At 41.7% G+C, this 26,208-nt stretch overlaps 1 protein-coding gene across 1 annotated transcript in view; it reads right to left on the bottom strand.

Moving 5' to 3' along the window:
• Positions 1 to 6,421: 6,421 nt before the first annotated feature.
• Positions 6,422 to 26,208, bottom strand: part of CAT (catalase) — a gene marked incomplete at both ends in the record, with an annotated part of 46,182 nt that continues 26,395 nt past the window's right edge. The window contains 5 exons of the mRNA XM_080718605.1: positions 6,422 to 6,487; positions 8,074 to 8,157; positions 10,252 to 10,359; positions 18,393 to 18,523; positions 22,346 to 22,484. Of these exons, the coding sequence (XP_080574731.1) occupies positions 6,422 to 6,487; positions 8,074 to 8,157; positions 10,252 to 10,359; positions 18,393 to 18,523; positions 22,346 to 22,484 (528 nt within the window). The remainder of the gene's footprint in view (positions 6,488 to 8,073; positions 8,158 to 10,251; positions 10,360 to 18,392; positions 18,524 to 22,345; positions 22,485 to 26,208) is intronic.

Below are 26,208 nucleotides of genomic sequence, written 5' to 3'. Positions count from 1 at the left end.
TGCAGCTCCAGGCAGCAGGCTCATTTTATGGATTTCTGTCTTTTAAAACAATCAAATTGCAATGGACATTCCAAAAAAGTCTTTTGGTTTATTGTTTTTATTTAACCTGAAAATGTACTGATAAAAATTTTCCACACCTCTGCTTACGTTTGGATTCGGTTGTTGTCTACTTAAGGTGATGACAGCAACTCAAACAAGCTCCCTTGCCCCCTGAAGAAGACGGGATGATCTTTTGTGATAACCCTGATCAAACTTTATTTCCCCACTCAAGCATCGCAGAACCACACTAGCCCATGTCATTGGTGCTGCTCAGGGAAAAGGATCCAATTCTGCCACCCTATACCCAGACTCCCAGTTCTGAAGGGTCCAACGGTTTCAGGTGGTTAGCTGTGGCAGCTCACAAAGGAAAAATGAAATCATGATTAGTCTGTAGTTTCTAGTAGGAGAGGGTGAGATGTGAGGCATACATACTTTAGATTTTAAATCATTACAAATTCCATAGAAAAGTTTCTTTTTAACAAAAGATCTAAACCATGAAGCTGGGACATCATTGGATTTAGCATAGATGAATAGCAACTTCTCTAACCAGAGCATCCTTTTGACTGCTCGGCAAAATTCCCACGGCCATCCTTCTGAAGTTACACTTAAAATTACCTACATCATTCGTTGTGACTGAGATTATTCACCCGTTCATCCTAACTGGTGGCTGGCATCAGATGTGCAAAGTTAGTCAAAAATGCACATCAAGTCCCCAGTCACTACTATTTCTGTGATTCCAGCCCTCACCGTGATAAAATCCTAGCTCATTGATTCTGATGGTGGTTAAGGTGTTAAAACCTTAGAGAGCTGGAAATGTCCCACCCACCTGTAATGGCCAATTAAATGGTGAGTCCCTTTTGTTCTGTCTTTTTACCTGATGTGTACTCAAGTTCTGGAATATGTTGACGAAAATAGCAACAGTGAACTTATACCAATGAGTGTTCACGGCTTAGGTCTGCACTGACATTTTCATTGTTCGCGGGTATGTACGTCATCTGAGATCTACACCTGGGTGGACTGCCCCTAGGATTCGGGCTTTGCTAGAGCTGGGATTGTCAAGGGACGAGGCACTGAACCGCCAACAGGCCACAGACCTCCGAGCTTAGAGTTGAACTTCACAAGTAACTTGTTAAAAAAATGTGAATTACTGTAAAATAATCTATTTTTGGACTCATGTGTTTTCCAGGTGGATAGAGTTTGTAAACAATGTGAATAAAATATTTAACATATGCAACTGCCTCTATATTGTTTGGTTCCACGTGGTAGGCTCAGCAAAGTACTGACAATATGTAAAACCTCTGATGATCCATTTTCTAGAAGCTGGGGAATAGAAAATTTTAAAGAGCCCAAAAAGATGCAAAAAATAAAGTTACTCACCACCTTTAATATCATAAAACAGAGGTTCACGTCACCAACTAGAGCTCATGGGCTAACATAACCAACAATGTATTTATGTTTGAGGCACTGTGTGTGTGGGGGGGGGGGTTGTGTTTTATTTCTCACTGCAAACTGACTACCTTAGTTAGAAATCAAGAGATTTACATAAAAGTCCAGACATCTAGTTGTTTTTAAAAACTCAGATCAGGCAACATTAGTTCCTGTCTTCTGTGGCATGGATTGCTTGGAGCTAACTTGAAGCTTGGGTTTTGGACAGAGTTTCTGGTCCCTCCCTCCCTCTTTCGGGTAGGAGACTGCCAGCTTGCACTCAGCTTGGCTCTTGCACTATCGATTTTGAGTTGGGAGCTGGGGTTTTCACACATCCAGAATGCTTTAGCATTTTGAACTTGGGACCCTGTCTTGCCATCTGAAGACTTCAGTGTCATGTTAGGGGCTGGAGCAGAGCCACAGTCATTTGAGAGATGAGCTTGTCCAGGAAGCTGGAAGTCAGTTAGGAAGGGAACTGGGGGCCCGGAGGTGAAGACGGGGGCAGCACCCGGGAGCTCTGGGGAAGGGTGAGCACTGAGCAGGCAGACCCGCCAGCTGGGAGCAGGACGGAGGAGGGACCGTGCTGAGAGATGCTGCGCCCCACGCAGCACGACAAACCAGGCAGAGAACAATTTTCAAGGAATTTTCATTTCACACAACAAACCCGCACCCCGTCTATATTAGCTTCATAGGACTGCCCGTGGCAAATTACCAAAGCTGGTGACTTAACAGAAATGTATTCTTTCACAGTTCTAGGAGCTAGAAGTCTGAAATCAATGTATCGCTAGAGGCACGCTCCCTCCACAGGCTCTAGGAGAGAGTCCTTCCTGCCTCGTCCAGATTCTGAGGGCTCCAGGTGTTCCTTGGCTTGTGGCTGCAGAACTCCAATCTGTGCCGCCATCTCCACATGGCCTGCTCCTCTTCCTCCCTTTGGTCCCTCAGAAGGATATTTATTCCAGGATTTAAGGTCCATCTGGACAATCAGGATAATCTCATCTTTAGATCTCATCTAGCGATCCTTAATGACACCTCCAAAGACTTTTTCCCAATCAGGCCACATTCACAGCTGCCAGGGGTTAGGACAGGAGGGGCCGTCATTTACCCTGCCTGGCTCCTTAAAGCAGGTGTCACACTTAAGAGCTCCTTGAAGCAATTTGTTAAGGAACAGAAAATGCTGCCCTTTAAGCAAACAATATCAAAACAAATGTCAAAAATGAAAACATGTTATCAAACAGTTGAATAAGGGAATAAGTATGTCCCATAAGAAGGATCTCCAAAAAACTGGATAGAACTAGGGGGAAATATGCTAAGTGAGATTAGCCAGTTCTGGGACATGAAGGGCCCTATGTTTTCACTTATCTGTGGAAGCTAGAGAGAAACTGGGAAACAAAAAGGACTTTTTTAGAAAACCCAGGGGCCTTTCTACCTCTGGGCTATACTCCCAGACCTATTTTATACTTTATTTGGAAACAGGGTCTAAGTTGCTGAGAGCCTCATTAAGTAGCTAAGGCTGGCTTTGAACCTGTGCGATCCTCCTGTCTTAGCCTCCCAAGCGCGGGGATTACAAGCATGTGCCACCATGCTCGGCTCAAAAAGGACTTTAGATAATTAAGGAGAGATACTAGAATAGTGGAAGGGGGCTTGGAGAGAGAGGTGAGAGGGGAGACTTGATGATGGAAACAGTTCAAGTAATTCTATGTGCATCTATGACGTTATCAATACTAATTTAACATGATATATGGGGAAGCGGGGGGAGTGGAGTGGGGGGATCACACAAGTGCTGGGTGCATGTGTATTTCTAGCAGGCTGAACCTCACTATAATGTATAATCACAATGCGCAAATTAAAAAAACTGTTGTTGAAAAAGGATATGCAACAGAGCTTTATATATGTGATTATATATAAATTTACATATGTTAATATGTGATTTTTTAAAACTTTCAAGCCGGGCATGGTGGTGCACACCTGTAATCCCCGCGCTTGGGAGGCAGAGACAGGAGGATCGCGCAGGTTCAAAGCCAGCCTCTCTGGCTTAAGAGACCCTGTTTCCAAAAAAGAAAAAAAAAATTTATATATATATATAAAAGAGTAGCCCAGAGGTAGAAAGGTTTCCAGGAACCCCAGTACTACCAAAAAAAATTAAAAATAAAAAATAAAATTTTCAAAACTGGAATTTTTTTTTTTTTTCTTTTGGTGGTACTGGGGTTCCTGGAAGCCCTTCTACCTCCGGGCTACACTCCCAGACCTATTTTATATTTTTGAAACAGGGTCTCTTACGCCAGCGCGGCTGGCTTCCAACCTGCGCGATCCTCCTGTCTCCGCCTCCCAAGCGCGGGGATTACAAGCGTGCGCCACCAAGCCCGGCACAAAACTTGTATTTTATAATAATTATCACTATGAACTGAATGAAATCTAAACAGAGTAAGAAGGGAAGAAGAACGTGAGGATGGTGAAGAACAGGGAAAAGATGGCTGGGTCAGTGGACTAAAGTTCCAGGCGTGCTGCAGCACTAATGGGAGGGCAAGTCTAGGGAGATTATTGCTCAGATATATCCAGTCACATGTGTGCATCTCTCGAGGGGCAGAGAACGCTGCCTCGCCCTTTGCCTGGGGCTGGGCCATGTGACTCGCTTTGCCCAATGGAATCTTAAGGAGCATGATATGAGCAAAAGCTTGAAAAGCACTTGCACAAGTGGGACAGCATTCCTGCGCTTTTACCATCCCTGTCGGTCAAAGGAAGATGAGAGACATGTGACACGGCACCACACCAGCCAAGCCAGCCCAGCTGAGCGCGGCCAGATAAGCCAGTGCCTCGCCGCCCCGGACACAGAAGTGATACGTGATTGCCAACACAGAGTTGTGCAGTGGTCTGTTCCAAAGCACAGGCTATCCAAGGTAGCGCACTAGGAGGACTGGGCTAGAAAGATGTGGTGGTCCTCGCAGACACAGTGAACAATTGTCACGCGACCCCAGGGTGATCAGAACAATTACTGGCCCCATTTAGAGAGGAGGAAAGGAACGCTTGGAGGAGGAAGCCTTTGCTCAAGTCTCCACAGGTAGGAAACGGCAGAGCTTGGATTTGACTCTAGATCTATCTGGCTCCAAGTCACAATGCTACACTGCCTCTCGCTCACTTCATCCTCAGAAACTCCTAGGACATATCGTAATGTCACTGAAGAGGAACATAACAGCTAGGAAGTCAAACCTACCTGGGGGGTGTTCAACTATCAGTGCTTACCTTTGAAAACCACAACAGGAAGTCTCCAGAGCTGAATGGGAGTACTCTCAAGGACCAGATATTTACATGCATGTTACAGACATGTAGTTTTAACTGCCAAATTATTTTTAGGCTATAAAGTAAAACAAAGCAGAAAACTAAAAGCTTTCATTATGCATATAGTCAATATTCCAATAACCTTTATCCTTATTGGCAACTTACACTTTTATGAGTTTATCTTATAGATCTAATACTATACAGACTATAGTGAAGTCACTGTATCGACAGTACTTACCATTGAGTGCCAATGGATAGACTTTCTAGGTTTGTACATAGAACCATTTCAAAGCATACTCAAATGCAGGAGGAATTTATGCAGGAGAGTAAAAAAGTTAGTGCTAAAAAAAAGTGAGAGTTTAGCCTGGCGTGGTGGCGCACGCTTGTTAATCCCTGCGCTTGGGAGGCGGAGACAGGAGGATCGCGCAGGTTCAAAACCAGCCGCGCTGGCGTAAGAGACCCTGTTTCCAAATAAAAATATAAAAAATAGGTCTGGGAGTGTAGCCCAGAGGTAGAAGGGCTTCCAGGAACCCCAGTACCACCAAAAAAAAAAAAAGTGAGAGTTTATAGTTATCTACTAGTGGTCTAATAGTTTCTGAAATCTCAATCTCAAGAAATTACTACAAGTACAGAGCCGTTCTGAAGATGAGGAGAATAGGGCTTTGAGGGAAATGAATTTTCATTTAGTATCCAGAATCCACCTTCAAAGCCTTCCATGTAATTTTTGAGCATTATAGAAAAATTAGTTTTTTTAAAAAAAGAAATAAAATAACTAGTAGTTCTGAGCAAACTTTTATTTTGAAAACCTGTAAGTTTTTAAAAGAGTTAACAGAGAAGAGACCTAATTTTCAAAATTATATTTGCTATTTTCTGGGTGTTCCAGAAGGCTGTTCAACAACTATTGAGTTAAACAAATAACATAGTGTCCTTGTGATATTGGTACTTCCATTTCTAAGTGTGAGCATCTGAAGAGAGATCATATTCAAATTATCTGGTGGCACTGTCCAAGTTACAATATAAGGGGTTGAAAGAACTCAAACACCATTTCCTTTATTCTTCCAGATTATTTTATTGTAAAAATGTAAGCCATTACAAATCAACCTGTTGTATAATCAATACTGTATTGTTATAAACATAATTTCAAGTGATAAAATGAATCTAATCAATTATAAACAAACATTAAGTTACGATGATGCTAAAGTTATTTTCTGAATGAAAGACACTGATCCATTAAGTGTGTTTTTATAATGACCTTAGAAAAATATAAGTTTTTGAGCAGCACATCTTTATTTTTTCTTCTTACATAATTATACTTACACTTTTAAAAGGCCATGAGGTGATATGTAAATATACCAATTTGACAAAGATTTTTTTCTTATCAAATAAAATCATACTTCTAGCTAGAAACTTTCCTTGTAGTCATTTTAAATGAATAATCCAATCAACTGTCAAATGTAAATAAGTGTTTCTTTTAAATGATTGTTAAGCCCTAACCTTTATTTTCCTGTAGGAAAACAGCAATCGAAGTCATTATTATATTATTTGCTATAGAAACATGGATTATAATCTTAAAGACATTAGCTCACGTTAGCACATCTAGCACAGAAGAATCTTCCATCCAGCGATAAGTGGGTTACAGGTAGGAATACCGTACTTTGTTTCACAGGTGTGAAGTCCCCTGGCCTCACAGGTTAGCTTTCTCTCTTGCAGTCAGGTGAGACCCAGACTGCACATAGGTGTGAATTGCATTCTGTGTTAAAAGTATAAGACGAACAGGTTAATTGACTCATAAGCAGCAGCAACTTGGTATTTGTCATCACTTTAATTTGTACCCAAATGAAAATAATCATCCAGAATCCATTCTCTTTAAACTGTCTTACTGTGCAGAGCTAAAATTAAGAGTCTGCTGGAAACTAGGTCAGTGACTTTGAAGCTACTAGAGGAGGGCACAGGTCTAAACACTCCAACATACAGGCACAGGTAGAAACTTCCTCAACAAGATGCCCATAGCTCAGGAAATTAAAACAAGAATCAATGAATGGGATGGCATTAAACTAAAAGCTTCTGCTCATCAAAGGAAACCATCAAGAGTGTAAAGAAAAATCCTACAGAATGGGAAAAGATATTTGCCAGTTATCCCTCTGATAGAAAACTAGTATCTAGAATATATAAAAAACTTAAAACACTTTACACTAAAAAATAAATAAATAACCCAATTAAGAACCCAATCAAGAAATGGACAATTGAACCAAATAGACAATTCACAAAAGAAGAGATACAAATGGCCAATAAATACATGAAAAAAATGTTCAACATCATTAACAACCAGGGAGATGCAAATCAAAACTACACTAAGATTCCATCTAACACCAAAGAGAATGGCAATCATGAAGAAGTCAATAAACAATAAATGTTAATGAGGATGTGGAGAAACTGAAACTCTTCTACACTGTTGGTGGGACTGCAAACGAGTTCAGCCTCTATGGAGATCAGTGTGGAGGTTCCTGAGAAAACTGAAAATGGATCCACCACGTGATCCAGCTCTACCACTCCTGGGTACCCATGCTCATGGCAGCACGATTCACAACAGCCAAACCATGGAGCCAGCCTAGTTGCCCATAAACAGATGAATGGATTACTAAATTATGGGATATCCACAAAATGGAATTCTACTCAGCAATAAAGAACAAAATTATGTCATTTGCAAAAAAAATGGAAGAACCTGAAGAACATTATGTTAAGTGAGATTAGCCAATCAGAGAGAGTGAAGGGTCATATGTTTTCCCTAATATGAGGAAGCGGGGGAGTAACTGGGGTACTAAAGGGACTTTAGATGATGGAGGAGAAACTTCAGTGGAGCCAGGGAGGTGATTTAGGGGAAAGGAGGAACCAATGAAGGAACTACTCCCATCAGCTTTGTGTTCATATGTGAAAATACCAATGTCACTCTGAGTACCCTGGACGGGGAAGGGAGGGATATGGAAACGGAAACGGAGGGAACCGGGGTTGGGGGGCCACTAAGTACTGTGTGCATGGATGTCACTGACAACATGATTTACATTATGATGTGAAACTATAATGCACCAATAAAGGTGTAATTTTAAAAATCCAGGACTGGAATAAATAAATAAATAAATAAATAAATAAATAAATACTAAGAGTCTCTGTTTTGCAAGTGAGTTCCTTATGCCCCAATGAATTTCTGAACAGCTGCTTAAGAAATCTATTAGTTGCAGGTAATGGTCCCCGGGAAGAACAATGCTAAGTGGAAACCATATGTCTAAATCTAACACAGCACATACATCCCCTGCCGTGGCTACGCTGCTCGAGGCTCACCTTGGGCTTCTCCGTGTTGTATTTGTCCAAAAGAGCCTGGATACGGGCCCCATAGTCAGGGTGGACGTCACTGAAGTTCTTGACCTAGAACCAAAAAGTAGTAAATGTAAGCAGTACCTACCCTCCTACCCCTCTCCCAGTATTTCTGTTTCCCAGGGTTTATTCAATGGGAGAGAAGGACATCTTGGCGGAAAGGGAACCCAAAGACTTTAACAGCTCAGATCTTAGAGTAAGGCTTCGGGTCCAGCGACAACTCTGTCAATGGCTGAGTGACTTGGATAAGTCACTTAACCTGCCTGAGCTTCAGTGTCCCCTCCTTAAGCTGGAAAGATAATTACACTTATGCAGGATAATAAAAACACAAGTATTTGGTCTTTGTTCTATGTTTTTGGCAAACAGTCCCTACGGCCCCTGGAATGGACTGTCCTTTGTTGCTCCTGAGAGGACCCATGGGGGAGGGCTCACAGCTTCGGGAGAGAGCCAGGGTCAGCAGGACAAGCACATGATCAGAAGATGAGAACAGCCAGGGAAGGGAGAGGGGCTGGAGACTGTTCAATCACCCTTCGCCAACAATTTAATCACCCATGCCCATGTAATAAAGTCATCATGAACCCCTAAAAGGTGAGTCAACCCTGGGTTTGTGAGCACTCCGAGGTGAGGGAGCGTGGCACACCTGGAGAGGCTGAGCACCCCAAGATCAGCCTGCACCGCCTACCCTAGCCGCCACTTGCATGTGGCTGTTCCTGAGCTGTGTCTCTTATAGCAAATGGGCAGTCATAAGTGAAGGGCTTTCCCGAGTTCTGCAAGCCATTCTAGCAAAGGATCTTGGGAAATCCCTGAATTTGTAGTGGGAGTATGCAGATGTGCACGTGGGTAGCCAGGACACCTCCTTGGGCATCTAAAGTGGGAACAGTCTTGAGGGGCTCACCCCTATATATGTGTGTTCTGATACTCCAGGGACTCCTGTCAGAATAGAATTGAGCTGTAGGCTACCCAGCTACTGTCAGAGAATTACAGGCTTGTTTGTTGTTGGGGGGAAAAACACACACAGCCAATATTATAGAATATTATGAGAAACACACACACACACACACACACACACACACACACACACACACACACACCTGCATTTGCTACATGGAAAGAGTTGACCTCGGAGTCAATACTGAATGAGCTACAGTGATCTGCATGAAGAAATGGGCCCGGCACTACCTGAATTTACAGTGAAGTATACAAAGACACTAGGGCCTGCCAGGCAACTCATGTCCTGCAGGCAGGACTGGGACTGGGCCGACCCGCAGCAGGAGGCGGGGCCTCACCAGCCACATCGCACAGTTCCAGCACTAACACAAGACCACCAGGACGCAGGCCCAGTTCTTCTACTTAGCAGCTGTCTTGCCCACTCTCATCCAAAAAACGACAAGCTCTCCCACGTATGCCACAGGGCAACCATCAGGCTGGCTGTTGAGCCCAAGCCTTTGTACACAGGCCAACAGCTGGCCCCATGAACAGAAGTCAGCAACCCACAAGCAGCAGCACGAGGAAGTGGGAGGACTCTGAGACTGACAAAAAGCTTGTCTGTGACTGGCCAGGAAAGCAGACGCCAGAGGAGTTCCCGTAGCTCCCTGAGCAGCCATCAGAAATACCTGACCCCTCAGCTTGGAAGGTCAGCCTGCCTGCCTTTTGGAAGCAGAAAACAGGCAAGTTTCTAGGTTGCTTCTGAAGGAGGGTCACGGTGTGATGACATGAAGCCTCTGGGCTTTTATCAAACCATAAAAATGTAAGCTGTATTTCCCTTTTTAAACTCTATTTCTTATCATCTAAAGCTGGGGTCAAACAGTGAGAGGACCCATATTTTGAATTCAAACATTTACTTGCATTTACCGTCTTGCATAGAACTTGACTGTAGTTGAATTCAACAGTTTAAGAGAATTCCCCCCAACTCAACTAAATTATTACACACTGCATAAACACTATGGATCAGCATATATGTCATACCAGATAAAACATGGGGGGAAAAATAACCAAAGGCTTATTGGGATTATTATTTTTTTTTTTCTCTTAAAGATTATGACTTGAGCTAAGGCTCCAGTAAAATAGAAATGACACTTTCCCCCATGGCTGCGCTACCTCCTTTTGCCAGCAGATGTCGCCCTCAGCTTACAGAGCTTGACTCACCGCTTTCCTCTGGATGAAAAGCTGTGCGTCTTTGAGGTGGCCTGCAATGTTCTCACACAGGCGTCTCCTCTCCTCTTCATTCAGCACACTGGTATAGAAGGCACGCACCTGTTCAGCAAAGAGTGTAAAGAATCAGCCAGGTTACCAGGAATAAAACTCATCTGATATGCCACTTTTGAAATGCACAATTTAAAACTTGTGAAGAATAACGTAAAATAATTGAGACAATCATTCATGTTGAGTTCTTCACTTTTGTTTTAAGCCAGACAGTCAGAATTCATTTATTGATAATAGCTCATAACTGATTTTGAATAATGTTCTTTGCAGTCACTGCTTGTGAATATCTTATAAAACCTACAATAGCCCATCACATTTTTAATATAAGCCCAGAATGTGCAAGTTGCCTTTGAATGTAAATTTAGCATAATATAACTTTTGTTCATCAATTTACCCAGAACCAAGAAAAAGAAAAATCTAATTCATTTATCTGAATGAATAAATTTTTATTAGTAGTTATTCAGGAGTCAAGATTTTGTGGAAAATACAGATATTGATAGTGATAGTTTGCTTGAATTATTTGCTTTACCTCTATAATGAATACCAAGAGATTAAAATAAAAAATAGGGCCAGACATGGTGGTGCACACTTGTAATCCCAGCATTCAGGAGGCTGACACAGGAGGATCACGGTTGCAGACAACCTCAGCTTCTTAGTGAGGCCCTTTGCAACTCAGTGAGACCCTGCTTCAAAACAAAGAATAAAAAATAGGGCTTGGGGTATAGCTCAGAGGTACAATGCCCCTGGGTTCAATCCCAGTACCGCAAAAAAAGTAGAAAATTAATATCAAGTATATAAATTCTAGTAGCCTCTGCTCAACTTTTCTTCTTCTTTTTTTCTTTTTTTGTGGTACTGAGGACTGAATTGAAGGGGCATTCTAACTCCGAACTACAACCACAGCCCAATTTTATTTTTTATTTTGAAACAGGGTCTCGCTAAGTTTCAGAGGACCTCACAAGGTTGCTGAGGCTGGCCACAAACCTACTGTCCTCCTGTTTTAGCCTCCCAAGTACTGAGATTACAAGCATATATCACCACACCCAGCTCCGCTCAGTTTTTAAACCAACCATTTCTATGCTGTAGCTATGATTTTATCCTAATATTTCATTCATTCATTTGACAAATATCTGAACACCTATAATGTGCCAGACTGCTCTATGCACTATCCTATTAATATTTATAAAGTCCAATTATACCTATTATCCAAAGTATCCAATTAACAAAATCTTGGTATGTGTACATTTTCTAAATTATCAAATATCAAACTGTAATTACATTTTTAAAAATTTGAGGAAAGTTTAAATCTTGATGCCAAAGTTAAAAAAAAATAGACTTTCAATCCAATCTAATCAAGTATAACAGCCTAGATATTTCCTCAGATTGACTTCCAGTTCACTAAATCTCCCTTCAGCTATATCTAGCAGAGTATATAAAGATCCCTTGAAGCCAGGTGTGGTGGTGCAATATTGTAATCCAGCATTTGGGAGGCTGACACAATAGTATCACAGCTCGCAGACTGCCTCAGCTACTTAGTGAGGCCCTTTACAACTCAGTGAGACCCTGTTTCAAAATAAAGAATAAAAAATAGGGCTGAGGTGTAGCTCAGAAGTAGAATGCCCATGGATTCCATTCCCAGAACCACAAAAAAATTAATTAATTAATTAATTAAATAAAGATCCCTTGAGTATCTATAGCTGCTGAATTTTTATTTCAAAGACTGTGCTTTTGGTTTCTAGAAATTTCTATTTGGTTTTCTTTCGAATCCATCTCGGTTTTTTGTTTTAACATCCTAATTTATATCTTACACAAATTAATTTTGATATCTCCTTAAATCTGTATATATGGTTATTTTTTAGCCATTTTCAGGTTATCATGCATATGATTCGTCTACCTATTATTTAAGCAATTTCTCAGGACACTGTATCTCCCTATACATATTACAGTTTTCCCCTGTGACTTATCTTCAAAAGGAGTTATCTTCTACAGAAGTACCAAATGTGCCCTATCTGTGAAGATGTCTTCATTTAGTGGTTTTTGCATCATCTCTACAAAGGCCAGTGTTTACTAATCTAATTGTTTCTCAGTTCAGAGTTGCCATATGGTTTTAGTGGGATCAGAATAAATACCTCATTTGAATGGTGCAAAAGAAAAGGACAACAAATTCCTCAGAATTAATTGCTTTCATCTGGAACCCACATGATTCTAAGCTCATCCTGAGTCAGGTAGGTAATGTTTCTAAGTATTTTATGGGGTCGTCACCAGTAAGCCAAGAGGAGAGAGAGAGAGAGAGAGAGAGAGAGAGAGAGAGAGAGAGAAGAGAAGAGAAGAGAAGAGAAGAGAAGAGAAGAGAAGAGAAGAGAAGAGAAGAGAAGAGGAGGGGAGGGGAGGGGAGGGGAGGGGAGGGGAGGGGAAGGGAGGGGAGGGGAGGGGAGGGGAGGAGAGGAGAAGAGGGAAGGGGAAGGGGAAGGGGAAGGGGAAGGGGAAGGGGAAGGGGAAGGGGAGGGAGAGAGAGAGAGAGAGAGACTGACTGGGTATTGAACCTTCTATCTCTAAGCTACAAGCTCAGCCCCTTTTTGTTCGTCTTACTTGGTTGCTGAGTCTCACCCCATTCCTGAGGCTGGTCTGTGATCCTTCTGTCTCAGCGTCCCAAGTCCTGGGATAACAGGACCCTATACCACACCCAGCTCAGCCTCAACTCTTAACTCCCTGGAGGCATAAAATCTTCAAAAGGGGCAGTTCAGATCCAGTTATCTTCATAAGATCTGCACCTTAAATGTCCACTCACTGCCATAATTCCATTTTCATTCCTAGTACTTCAAAATAATGTTATTTCTGGCTGTGTGTGCGCTCGCTCTCTCTTTATATATATATATTTTTTTAATTTTTTAAATTTAATTCATCATGTCTGTGTGAGAAGAAAAATAACAACCTCCTGTGTCAGCTCACTCTAACCTCCTGGACTAAAAGGAACTGGTTATTGTATTTCCAGTGGTGCTCCACAGCCAGCTTGTCATGCCAGCAGACTGTCACATTTTCAGAAATTTTGTGAACAAGTTAATAAACATGGCCTCACTTTAATTATATAAGCTTAAAACAGAAAATTAACAAGAGAAATACTCAAAAACACATAACTTTCTAATTAATATATACCAACTATGGTTTTGAGGTTACTTATGTCTACAGTATCTCTATGGTGAAAATAGTACTGAACACCACTTTCCGATGCCAAGGTTCAATGAAATCGTTCTCAGCCCTATTTTTTTATTCATTTTGAAACAGGGTCTCTCTCACTAAGTTGTGAATGGCCTCACTAAGTAGCTGAGGCTGACCAGGAACTTGTGATCCTCCTGTCTCCACCTCCCAAATGCTAGGATTACAAGCGTGTACCACCATACCCGGCTAATTTTTTTTTACTTCTAATAACATGAAGATGTTTTGGCTCTTTCTTTCTGTAATTTATATAAATGGAATCACACAGCCTGTATTCTTTTGTCTGGCCTTCCTGTTTAATGTCGTATTTATAAAATTCAGCTGTAGTATTGCTTTATTGCAATAATTCATGTATTTCCATTGCTATACATTGTAAGAAAGTACTATTGTTTATCTATTCTTTTGTTAAGAAATATTTGGGAACATGAACAGTCTTGTAAATGTCATCTGGTGGCCAAGTGTACACATTTCTATTAGGCATCAACTTAAGAGTGGATGTGCTAGGTCAAAAGGCATGCATATACTGTACTTAATGCCAAACCAGTTTCCAGAACAGCTGAACCAGTCTATACTCATGTGAGAGTTATGACTCATTCTCACAACGCTTAGTGTAGTTAATCTTTTTAATTCTAGCAATTTTAGTACATGTGTAGTGGTGTTTCTTTGTGGTTTTACTTAGCATATTCTTGATGATTAAGGAGGTAAATCTCATGTTTTTCAGCCATTTGAAAAACTATCCTCTTTGGTGAAGTGCCTGTTTAAATCTGTTGCCCATTTTTCTCCTTAGTTGTCTTTCATACTGCTCTAGAATTATCCATATATTCTGTATATGAATCATTTAATAGATGAACTGCAAATATATTTTCTACTTTGTGACTTTCCTTTTACATCTCTAAATGGTGTCTCAAGATTGAGTTCCTTTTTCTCTCTTCATGATTCTTATTATCTACTGCTCTATCTTCCAGTTCACTAATCCTCTCTTCAGCTGTACTAATCTCCTTTTAAATTAATCTACTAGATTCTTAATTTTATTTGTTCCCCTCCATCTTGATTTTCAGTCACAGGTCTTATGTTTTAAAAATAACATATTTATTACTGAATGTGGACCATTTACATATGAAACAGTCTAGAGATAATCTGAGGATCTAATTTTCTATCAAAAAGGATTGTTTGCTACTGGCAAACAAGATGGAGACCACCTATGATATTATAATATATATAATTTGGTTTGGGTCCATGATTCCTGTCTCATGACCTCCTCCCCAAGGCAGACCAGAGAAACCAGAATTTCTCTTCCTCAAGGCAGGCCATAGAAACCCTAAGCTTCCCTTCTCTGTCTTGAAACTGGCCATAAAAATATTCTCTGGTCTCTTTTTGTCTGACAGTAGGTCCTAACACCCTCCTCATACCTAGGAGGAAGGACTGCTGCACGGAGAGGCCAAGCAGAATGTGAACAGACAGCAGGCCTTGCCAGGTCTCCCCACTCAATCTAGTAGCATTATATATGCAATAAATTTTCAGCCAATCCTCAAAAGAACAGGCTTCACAGGGCTTGCAGAGAGCTGAACACAAGGTTACTGAGGGGTGGTGCTCCCAGCGAGGGCATGAAGCTCTGTGCCCCTTCTCCCAGCCTTCTCCCTCTGCATCTCTTCATCTGTGCCTTTTTAATATCCTTTACGGCAAACCAGCAAATGTGTTTCTCTGAGTTTTGTGAGCCATTCCAGCAAATTAACTGAACCAAAGCTGAGCAGGGGGTTGTGGGAACCCTGATCTGTGGCCAGTCTGTGAGAAGCAGAGGAGAAAATAACCTGGGGCTTGAGGCTGACCCTGGACATGAGGGATGGCCTTGGGAACTGAACCCTTGACCTGTGGGATGACACTATCTCCAGGTAGATACTGTCAGAACTAAATTGGAGGATGTCTAGTGGTGCGGCTTGGATATGAAATGTCCCCAAAGTCGCCTGGTTTGTGGGCTTGCTCCCCATTGCAACAGTGTCCTGAGGTGACGCTTTGGGGAAATAACTGACCTTGTTAATGAATTAATGATCCAGTGATGGATTAATAACCAGATGGCATTAGGGAAGTGGTGGGAATTTGAGGAGGCTGGGCCTACCTGGAGGAAGTAGATCACTGCGGTGTGTCCTGGAAGAGCATCTTTCTGTCCCTGGCTCCTGCTTCTCCCACTTCTCTCTGCCTCACCTCATGTTCAGAGCAATGGAGCCAGTGGACCAGACACTGAAAAGCCAGAATAAGCCTTTCCTCCTTAAAGCCATTTTCTTATTCATTTGCTAGAGATGAAAAGCTGAGGACACATCCAGCTGTGTCCACACAAGAACTGAGTGCTTGCTTGCTGGTGGGGAGAAATCCCCACACCTTCTGAGATCACCCAAGTCTGTGCTGACTGTGGCGTTTTAAGAACAGAAGAAAAATGGTTTGTTTTTTCCAACATGTCACCTTAATCCCATCTGAGACTGAGCTGGTGCAGAATTGTTTCAGGTTTTGTGAGGGCAAGTTTATTTCAGGTTTGCCCTGGACGTGTGGCCATTCAAGGATTCCAGCTGAAGCCTGGGGTGATAACAAAGAGGTCTCCTCCTCAGCAGGCCCTCAACTCCAAGCTTTTATCCCTCCAGACCCATGAAATTGCTCTAAACCACACTTGGCATCTTGACCAATGTTTACATGCTACTAACTACTGTAAGAGAAGATAAGAACTGTCAGGCTTGCCTCTTGGCGCTGACTTTCCCTGCACTTTTCTATTTGTGATCTTGGTTCCTTAGATCCTTACTTCACTAGATCTTCAATGCCTTTAGACAAGTGCTTCTGTATTTTACCTAGCATCCCAATGCTCTCCCTAAAAGCATGGCTCTGATACCAGCAGGTCTTCCAGAGCCAGAAGTAGACGTCCCAGTGAACCATTTCTAAGAGAAAGAAATTTAAGTCTTCCTATGTGTTTAGCCACATGACTCTTTACACAATAACTGTGTAAACAACAATCTATGACAACAATATCGTGGCTGCTTAGAGACGTGAGTCCTAGCCCAGTGCAGTGGCATGTACCTGTAATCCCAGTACTTAGAGGCTGAGACAGGAGGATCGTAGGTTCTAGGGCAGGCTCAGCTACTTAGTGAGACCTTCAGCAACTTAAAGAGACTCTGATTCAAAATTAAACAAATAGTCAGGTGTGGTGGCGCACGCTTGTAATCCCCACGCTTGGGAGGCTGAGACAGGAGGATCGCATGGGTTCAAAGCCTCAGCTACTTAGTGAGGCTTTCAGCAACTTAGTGAGACCCTGTTTCCAAATAAAATATTTTTTAAAAAAAAGGTCTGGGAGTATAGCCTGGAGGTAGAAAGCCTCTGGGTTCCACCCCCAGTACTACCAAAAAAAAAAAAATTTTAAACAAACAAATAAATTAGTAAATAATAGGGCTGGGGGTGTAGCTCAGAGGTAGAATGTGTTCAATCTCACTACTACACACAAAACAAATGAGTATTACATAGTGACAGAAAATCTCTTAACAAAATAAGTAGGATCACATGGTAAATTGTAGGTATAAGCACTAGCCTCATTATTAATTTTTACCAGAGTTACATGAGCTATACTACACTTGTGACCTCACACAAGCAAAATTCTTTGAGAGGCAGGGAACACACTTAAATATACTTGGTAATTATGCACCACTAAAAATGATGTAGTTACTATCAAAGGCTCACAGGGACCATTTTAAGTTCACCTAAATATGGTTTATATCCTACAAAAGTAATTCACATGCACACAAATGCCTTCCAAACAAAGATATCCTCAGTCATGTTATTAAGTCATTCATGTCATTAAGGATATTTTACTTGAAATTCACATTCTCAAAGAGAGAAATTAGATATAGGTTCCAATTTAATTTAAGTAATAAGTTTAAAATAAACTACTCACATAAACTCTAGAACAACTCTATTTTTAACTTGATTCTTTTGTAAGTTGTGCTGGACACATGACTGAGGCGGCTGCCCAGGCACAAGCCCTCAGACCAGACACAGGACGAGCACGTGACTGGGGCAATTAACTGCAGGCAGATGCGCCGAGTCAATCTGATTCTCCCTAGAACCTGATATGGAAGTATTGAGAGAAGGCGAGAAAGGTGGGGAGGAGGAGGCGGATGTTACACACAGAAAGAATCTATGGAGGAGAGTTACACCATGATTACAGCAAAGCCACCAGGATGGCGCAACAGCAGTCATGAGGCAGAGAGAACAAAAATAGCAGGCCACCGCAGGAACAGGCAGCAGTGGAGAGCAGCAGCAGAGGTGGCTGGGGCACAGCTGGGCCACGCGCAGGGCTCCCCCTGCAGGCTCCAAGAGTCATTGTTTTTTTATTTCTGGTACTGGAATTGGAACTCAGGGACATTCTACCTCCAAGCTGCGCCCCCAGCCCTTTTCATTTTGAAACAGGGTCTCCCTAAGTTGCTGTGGCTGGCCTTATACCCACTATCTTCCTGTATCAGCATCCCAAGTACTGAGATTACAGGCATACGCTACCATGCCCAGCTCCTAGAGCTATTTTGGTCCCCCAGTCCTAGGCCCTGGAATCTGAGTTGATTCTGCAGTACTTAAGCTATACTGGACCATTTCTTAATTTTCATACTTCCCCAATGGCCCCAACTGTGTTCCTTCAATAAAGCTTAAGGGAACTGAGTGTCCATATATCAATGGAGACAGCAGAGTAACAACTCTTCGACTCCATCCAATAAATGGTCTGACTTACTATTAGAGACAAGTCTTCCTGAATTCAGTGTAAGATACATTTGACACCTTAAGAGGTGGAAACGGGCAGACGTGGACAAGGAGGATCAGCAAGTGAACTCCAGGGCAGACAGGAGCCTTACCTGGGTGACGTTGTCCTCGTTGGCACTATTGAAGCGCTTCACATCTGTGGAGCAGCGGGAGCTGTGCTCCAGGGCCGAGCGCTGCTGTTCTGGAGCACTGAAGCTGTTGGGGTAGTAGTTTGGAGCACCACCTTCAAAGGAAAACCACAAACCACTTGGGAATATGAAAAATGAAACCAACCTACAAATCAGACACTTATGTCAAGAAGTAAATTCATGCAGTAATCAAATACACATGTGCATATACATATACATAAAGACACCACACACAAAGATTTTTCACTTTCAGACTTGGCTACAAGTCTGGGAAGACAGTGCTAAGAGTCTTAGAGAATGCTCCATTTCCTAAACGCTGGCACAGGCTGTCTCACCCTTAATCTACACAAAGAGATCTCCAAGTCCCCTTCGACACTTCTAAGGGTCTCAGCTAAACAGTCTCCTGATGCTTACCTGCACAAGGATAAATTTTAAAAGATTTGATGTGGCCACCACTGAGATCAGACCCAGAGACACACATCAAACGTGCGAGTTTCAAATGAGCCTGGGCTCCATTCAAACACGGATTCACAGAACTCCTGGGAGTAACCTGAAAGTTCTAACCCTTTTCCTTCCATTTACAGACCAAATACAGAGCTCTGAGATACTGACTGATGGTACGAGTCACTCACCTAGGAGTTGGTGGTAAATGTGAGATTCAGAACTCTGATTTTTTGCCTCTTCTGGCCCAGTGTACACTGTATTTCTATTATAGAATTCTATTTCACTATCTTGTGTGTTTTAGATTCTCAGGGCATCTCTCTTCTACTATGATGACTTTATTTAATTCTAGCTTCACTTTCACATTCTTCCACAAATAAATAAAAAAGTGGGGTTTTTTTTTACATTTTATATATGTAGCACATCAACACTCATTTATCTCAACTTTATAGAAATGGTGGCAAGGATAATCAAAGCATTTTCTATGGCTGTTGGAATAAATTATGAGGCTTTTCTTTGGCATATATATATATACATATATATATATTTATATATATATATGTATATATATATATACATATATATATATTTTTTTTTTTTTTTTTTTTGCGGGTCTGGGATAGAACCCAGAGGCATTTGACCTCCGAGCTACAACCCCTGCCTAATTTTTTATTCTTTATTTTGACAGGGTCTCACTGAGTTGCAGAGGGCCTCACTAAGTAACTGAGGCTGTCCGCGAACCTCGATCCTCCAGTCTCAGCTTCCCAAATGCTGGGATTACAAGCGTGCGCCACCATGCCTGGCTCATATTTACTTTCTAAACTACAATCTCCTCTGGCTGTTATCGGGAAGAAGCTCAACTTATCTGAGTTCACACCGCCTTCACAGGGGCAACCTGGAAACATATGGTTTGTGCAAACCAGCCCGTGGTTGATATTTTACACAGCTCACTGCCAGAACAGATTATCCACAGTGGGTAATTAAGAGTTGCCCGTAAGTCACCCTGATCAAGGCACAAAGTTGGGGGGGGGGAGGCAAACACCATAGCATTATGGAGCTCAATTGTTAGCTTAAAAATTTGTCCTTGGGCCAGGCGTGGTGGCGCACACTTGTAATCCCCGTGCTTGGGAGGCGGAGACAGGAGGATCACGCAGGTTCAAAGCTAGCCGTGCTGGCTTAAGAGACCCTATTTCCAAATAAAAAGTATAAAATAGGTCTGGGAGTGTAGCCCGGAGGTAGAAGGGTTTCCAGGAACCCCAGTACCACCAAAAAAAATGTTTGTCCTTGGGTCAGCCATATCTCCACTAAAAGCAAAATGTTCCCCCATAGTGTTTTCTGCATTAAGAATGAGGTTTTAAAATATGTCTATTTGAGTAATTTTTTAATTCTATTTCTAAATAAGTTCTGCCCTTTACTCAAAATGAGAGTTGTCTTTCAGGGACTGACTACTGAGAACAAGTAAGCTCTTTCATGGAGCTTCAAAAGCACAGCCCAAATGCTCTACTTCTAATATTAGGCAAAGTGTCTCAAAATACATTGTGTGTGTGTGTGTGTGTGTGTGTGTGTGTGTGTGTGTTGTACTTGGGATTAAACTCAGGGGCATTCTACCTTCAAGCTATACTCGAAGCCTATTTTATTTTTATTTTGAAACAGGGTATCACTAGGTTAATAAGAGTCTCACTACTGTCATCCTCCTGGATTATAGGTATGCATCACCAGGCCCAGTAAAATCCATCCATAAGTAGTATCCTTTTCATAAGCATACCACCATAATAGTAAACAGAAATGGTAAATATGAAGCAATCATCCACTAGTGATGTACAGAATATCAATGAACCTCTCTGCTAATAGATAGTCTCAATAACAAAAAGACCAAGAAATGTGAATTTTAAAAAATGAACAGAAGAATAAAAGTGCAGAAGACAGACACAGAGGGCATCAGCTACTTCAGGCTATGACCCAGCTCAAGCCTCTGCAAACCTTAGGGAACAGAGGCAATATAAGCATCTAATAGGGTTAAAAGCATATAAATTTTCTAAATGTATGGGAAAGTCTTAGCAATAATGATAACAAGAGCAAAGCACAAAGTTACATATATAAAATAATTTTGTGTATGTACAAATATTCACAGCAAAGAATACCAAGAAATATAGCAAAATGTAACATAACAAAATGTTATGGCCTTTGGGTGTTGAGATGGTAAGTGGGTTCTTCTCTCTTCTCTATTTTCCAAATTTCCTTTAGAGCAAATGTATTCTTTTTCTCATAAAAAATAAACTGTTTTAATACAAGCATTTATGACTCTAAAGATAAATCATCAGTAAAGTTTCTAAAAAGAAATAAAGTAGCCCATTACTGAAACAAGCATGTTATAAGTAGGAAATTAAAACATTAAGATCTATATTAAACTATAGAATATTAAAAGAACTGTGAAATATTAATCAAGCATTTTGTTGGCTGACTAGAATAATTTTAAAACTAAAGATTCAGCATTTGGGAGGCTGAGATAGGAGGATCAGGGTTCGTAGACAGCCTCAGCTACTTAGTAAGGCCCTTGGCAACTCAGTGAGACCCTGTTTAAAAATAAAAAATAGGGCCAGGGGTGTAGCTCAGAGACAGAATGCCTTTGGTTTCCACCTCCAGTATCAAAAAAAAAAAAAAAAAAAAAAAACTAAAGCCTGTTTGTACGTGGTATCAAAAAAAAAAAAAGTAATTAAAGGCAAAAAATCATAAATGTGATGAACTCCAAAAAGCCAAAATGCAGAAGGGTGTCATCTCACTAGCTAATGACCTCACTCCTGCCTCATGAGAATGACCTAGAAACATGTTAAGTAGTTGTGCAAACCAGCCTGCAGGTGGAATTTTATCCGGCTCATTGCCAGGACTCATTTACATGAATTTAACCACATTCACTTAGTTGATCCAACTACATGCCAGAATTCATAAATTCATTTAGATGAATTCAATTATATTCACTTAGCAGATATAATCCCTTAATTTCCTCGATCTCCCCTTTCAATGGCCCATCCTATCCCTTCCAAATTCTACCTGAACCTGCTCCTTCATGGCCTCAATAAAACTGCAAAAGGAAGCAAAATACATAAATACTTGGTCTTTGCACTTCCAAGAAGGAGTCTAAGTTCATGCGATTTAAGACTGGTTTAAGGAACTGTACATTTTCTAACTCCTAATTTGGATAGACTCTACTAGAGCCAGTACGGACAATCTTTCTCTCAGCCGTCAACTATCAGATGGACAGCAAGTAAAATCTGGGAATAAGCAAGGAGAATCCTAGGGAAGTTTAAACCATCACTGCTGGGCAAAAAAATAATCTTCATTTGGGGGCAGCACCAGTGGAGACTGTCACAGCACAGAAGTGTTGTGGGGCCAGTCTGAAGGCCCCTGGCCTGGCATCCCACCGGGTCTCTCTCCACACCCTCTGTCCTTGCAGGGGAGCCTAGCATCTTCAGGCCTACCCTGATTGTCCTGCACACACATGGGGCCGTCGCGCTGGTAATTGGCCACTCGAGTACGGTAGGGACAGTTCACAGGTATCTGAAGATAGTTGGGTCCCAGGCGGTGGCGGTGAGTGTCAGGGTAGGCAAAAAGGCGGCCCTGTGATAATAAACACAACAGAGAGGCAGTCACATATAAAATAGGAAAAGAGTTACAAACTTCATTCAAAAGGTTCAACTACAAAGCACTCTGTACATGGTTACCACAAAAACCTGCCTATCCTCTCTAAAGAGACAGCAATTGTATTGCTTATAGAGTGAATTCTCCCTAACAGTACCACTCTTAATCTTTCATGTCATATGGCCACCCGTAAATATCACATCTATTCTAGATAATAATGCTTCTTTTTCCTCCCAAATCACAAGATAGTATTCCTTATTTCCCATTTTCAAGGGAGTCTTAGATTGTAAAAGAAATCTGCTAGAATCTACCCAGAATCCTCTCGTCGCTCCCATTCCTCTACTTTAGGAATTAATCATTTGCTGTTAAAGAAGTGGCACATGATTCCCTCCCCCCCGTGTGTGTCTGTGTGTGTGTGTGTGTGTGTGTGTGTGTGTGTGTGTGTGTGTGCGCGCGCGCCTAGGAATTGAACCCAGCGGCATTTGGAAACAAGATCTTGCCAAGTTATTGAGGGCCTAAGTTACTGAGGCTGGCTGTGATCCTCCTCTCTCGGCCTCCCAAATACAGGATTATAGGCATGTGCCACCACTCCTGGCTAGCATAGCGCGTTCCTATGAAATGAATTATGTGGGAATTCTACAAAAAAGTACCTCCTATTGAATTCTGAATTATCTTAGACGCACTTCCCAGATATAAACAAAATACTACACACAGGAAACTGTTTCAAAATCATTACCCTACAATGCCAAAGGTACTGAATCCAAGACTGACTGGTGTTGCTACAGTAGCCACAGCAGGAGGACACATTTTGAAGTTTATTTCAGTTAAATGTTTTATGATTAACTCTGCGTTAAACTTAAGATCCAATTATTGAAGTATTATCATCCAAAATTCTACTTTATGAGCACTTTTTCTTTCACTGGCATTATCACTGGCCTTGAATCTTAAGAGTGTTCTTATGTCCCTAATTTGACAAGGCAAGTGGAATAGGGGACTTTAAGCAACTAGTGTGTACCAAGTCACTCAAACTAACAAGCTTCACCCAGTCCCACCCTTCTATTGATCATCTGCTCTTGACTGAATGACTCTTCTTCCCATTATCATTTCAATAATCTGAGGCCATATTAGATGACTGGTCCTGCAATCCTAGCTACAGCTGAGAAGATGGTTGCCTCCTTTGGCTCAAGAAGTTGTGCTCCAACTCCATCAACAGCACAGAAGATACGATCGAGCCAGGAGCAGCTCCTATATATAGCCTCTACCACACCACCCTGGGTTTGTGTCCCGGATGTTTATCAGTCAACCCTGTAGTCGACAGGTGGAGCTCCACAGGTTATGAAATAGGCACAGGGAGGCCACCCCCTGACACCCATCTGGGCCTTCCTCAAGGCTGTCCCTGAGCTTCTCTGCTGGGCCTGGGGGAGCAGGACAAGCCTTGCCCAACAAGCCATCAGCCCAACTTCTCCAACTCCCACTGGTGAACTGCAGTGTATCGGGACTGAAAATAGGCTGTACCTGTACTGGAGGTCCTCACTCTCTGCGACTTCGTTATACTGTTTTGTCCATTTCACAGTGGTCTGGCGTTCACTTTGGATAAAATCTTAAAATCTCTTAACATGCCCTTGTTGAAAGGCAAGTGAGAACGCTACCCATTAATATGTGAACTTCTACCACCCAAGCCATAGTGCTATCAGCTCTCGTCAGAAATAATTTCTAACTAGCTCTCCACTTCCAGTCCCTGCTCCAACAGCACATCCAACATATTCCTGCCAAATGAAGCTTCCTCAAGCCCCATTCAGATATATTACTTACATACTCAAAAACCTTAAATAATCCCCCACTGGTCACTAAATGCCTAAATAAGTGTAATACCCCTTCTCCAACTCTAGGCTCCTAAGACGCTCCATGGGATCAGAATCCACAGCTAAATGACCTGAAGAGTTATAGAAAAGGGTAGGCTGGGAACAATAACTTCATGAGACTTATGAAAGCTCTCCAAAATGCTTTGGAAACACATTAAAAGACTATAAAGAGCCGGGAGTGGTGGTGCACGCTTGTAATCCCCGTGCTTGGGAGGCGGAGACAGGAGGATCGCGCAAGCCAGCTGCGTTGGCTTAAGAGACCCTGTTTCCAAATAAAAATATAAAATAGGTCTGGGAGTGTAGCCGGGAGGTAGAAGGGCTTCCAGGAACCCAGTACCACCAAAAAAAAAAAAAAAAAAAAAAAAAAAATACTATAAAGAGAACATTCAAAATTTAAAATACACATATTTATGGAAACTGAAATTAATATTAACAAATTACATAATTAATTTCTACTTTCCATCCTTTTTCAGGACTCTCTTCCCCACAGTTTATACACACGCCTTATAAATACAGTTGCTTTCTTTTGTTGTAGTCAATATATTTTTGCTGTGTGGTTCTTTGCCCGGGACTAGAACTCCATTCAAATCTTCAGTGTTCTCTTAATTATGTGACTCCGTGTTACTGACCGCCTCCAGGTCTCACTGTGGTCCCAGAGACGCAATCTCATGAAAAGACTTGGGTGAGCTTTCATTCCTCAATACCAGGGTTAAGCAGTAGCCCTGCCTTTGACAATGGCAGGTCTTGGTGAACTCCACTAACCCCTCTGTCACAGAGTTCAGCACTCTTCCAACCACTAGGCAGGGAATGTTTGGGGCCCAGGGTCACACTGCCTTAACATCCTCTATCCCCAGCGTCAATGCAAGTACTTCTGCTTATCCTCTGTGATCTGATCCAATTCCCCTTTCCATTCCCAGCCCCCAGCTTCCTCTTAGACTATTTATCACCAAGAGGAATGATTCTACTTGATATCAACCAGAATATATTTCTCAAAATTTTTTGTTTTCCTGGGAAGGACAGTTATGTAAGGTCTCCTTTAACATATGCTCAGTGAGGCTACCCAAACTCAATCTTCTCCTGTAGGAAAGAGGGGCAAGGCAGTTTAACTATTCCCCACGTCCCACCTCTGCCTGTGCTCATGCTTCTCTACTGCCCCACCTTGCCTGTTGAAAACCGAAATCCTGCCCATTGTTCAAAACTCATCTCAAATGCTAGCCTATTCCATAAACTTTGCCATTGACTTCTTGTTGGACAAAATCTCAATTTCGACTTTTCAGGAATTCTGCCTTACATTATGGTTATCTTACATTATGGTTTCTACATTTGCCCTAGCACTTGGGACGGTCTATCACACACAACAGAAAGGTACTCAGTTCATATTAGTCAAAATAAATAAAAAATTAGTGAAACATTTACTTTCTATGAAACTTCAGATTTTCCCAATTTCATAGCAAACAACTTATTAAGAACACACACACACACACACACACACACACACACACACCCTAGCTTGTCCTCCATGGAGACTAATGCCTGCTCTGAAATCAAAACTTACATAAGCAGCAACCTTCAGTCTCTGTGGTCTGATCCAGGGTATAATCTTTACCCTCTGATTCATGATCATAGTCCAAAATCACAAAAAAATGATTTACACAGTAAATATTCGGCCAATTAGTTTCCTATTTATTTCTGGCCCAAAGTAGAATTTTACTTTTTGTTCTCATATGTATGGAGTGAGGGGTGGTAACTGGGGGTTAAACCCAAGGGCATTCTACCTCTGAGCCCTGTTTTATTGTTTATTTGTAAACAGAGTCTCACTAAGTTGCTGAGGGCCTAGGTTG

The sequence above is a fragment of the Muscardinus avellanarius genome (assembly GCF_963383645.1).
Source record: "Muscardinus avellanarius genome assembly, chromosome: 1".
NCBI lineage: Eukaryota > Metazoa > Chordata > Mammalia > Rodentia > Gliridae > Muscardinus > Muscardinus avellanarius.
This window is presented reverse-complemented; position numbering and strand designations above follow the sequence as displayed.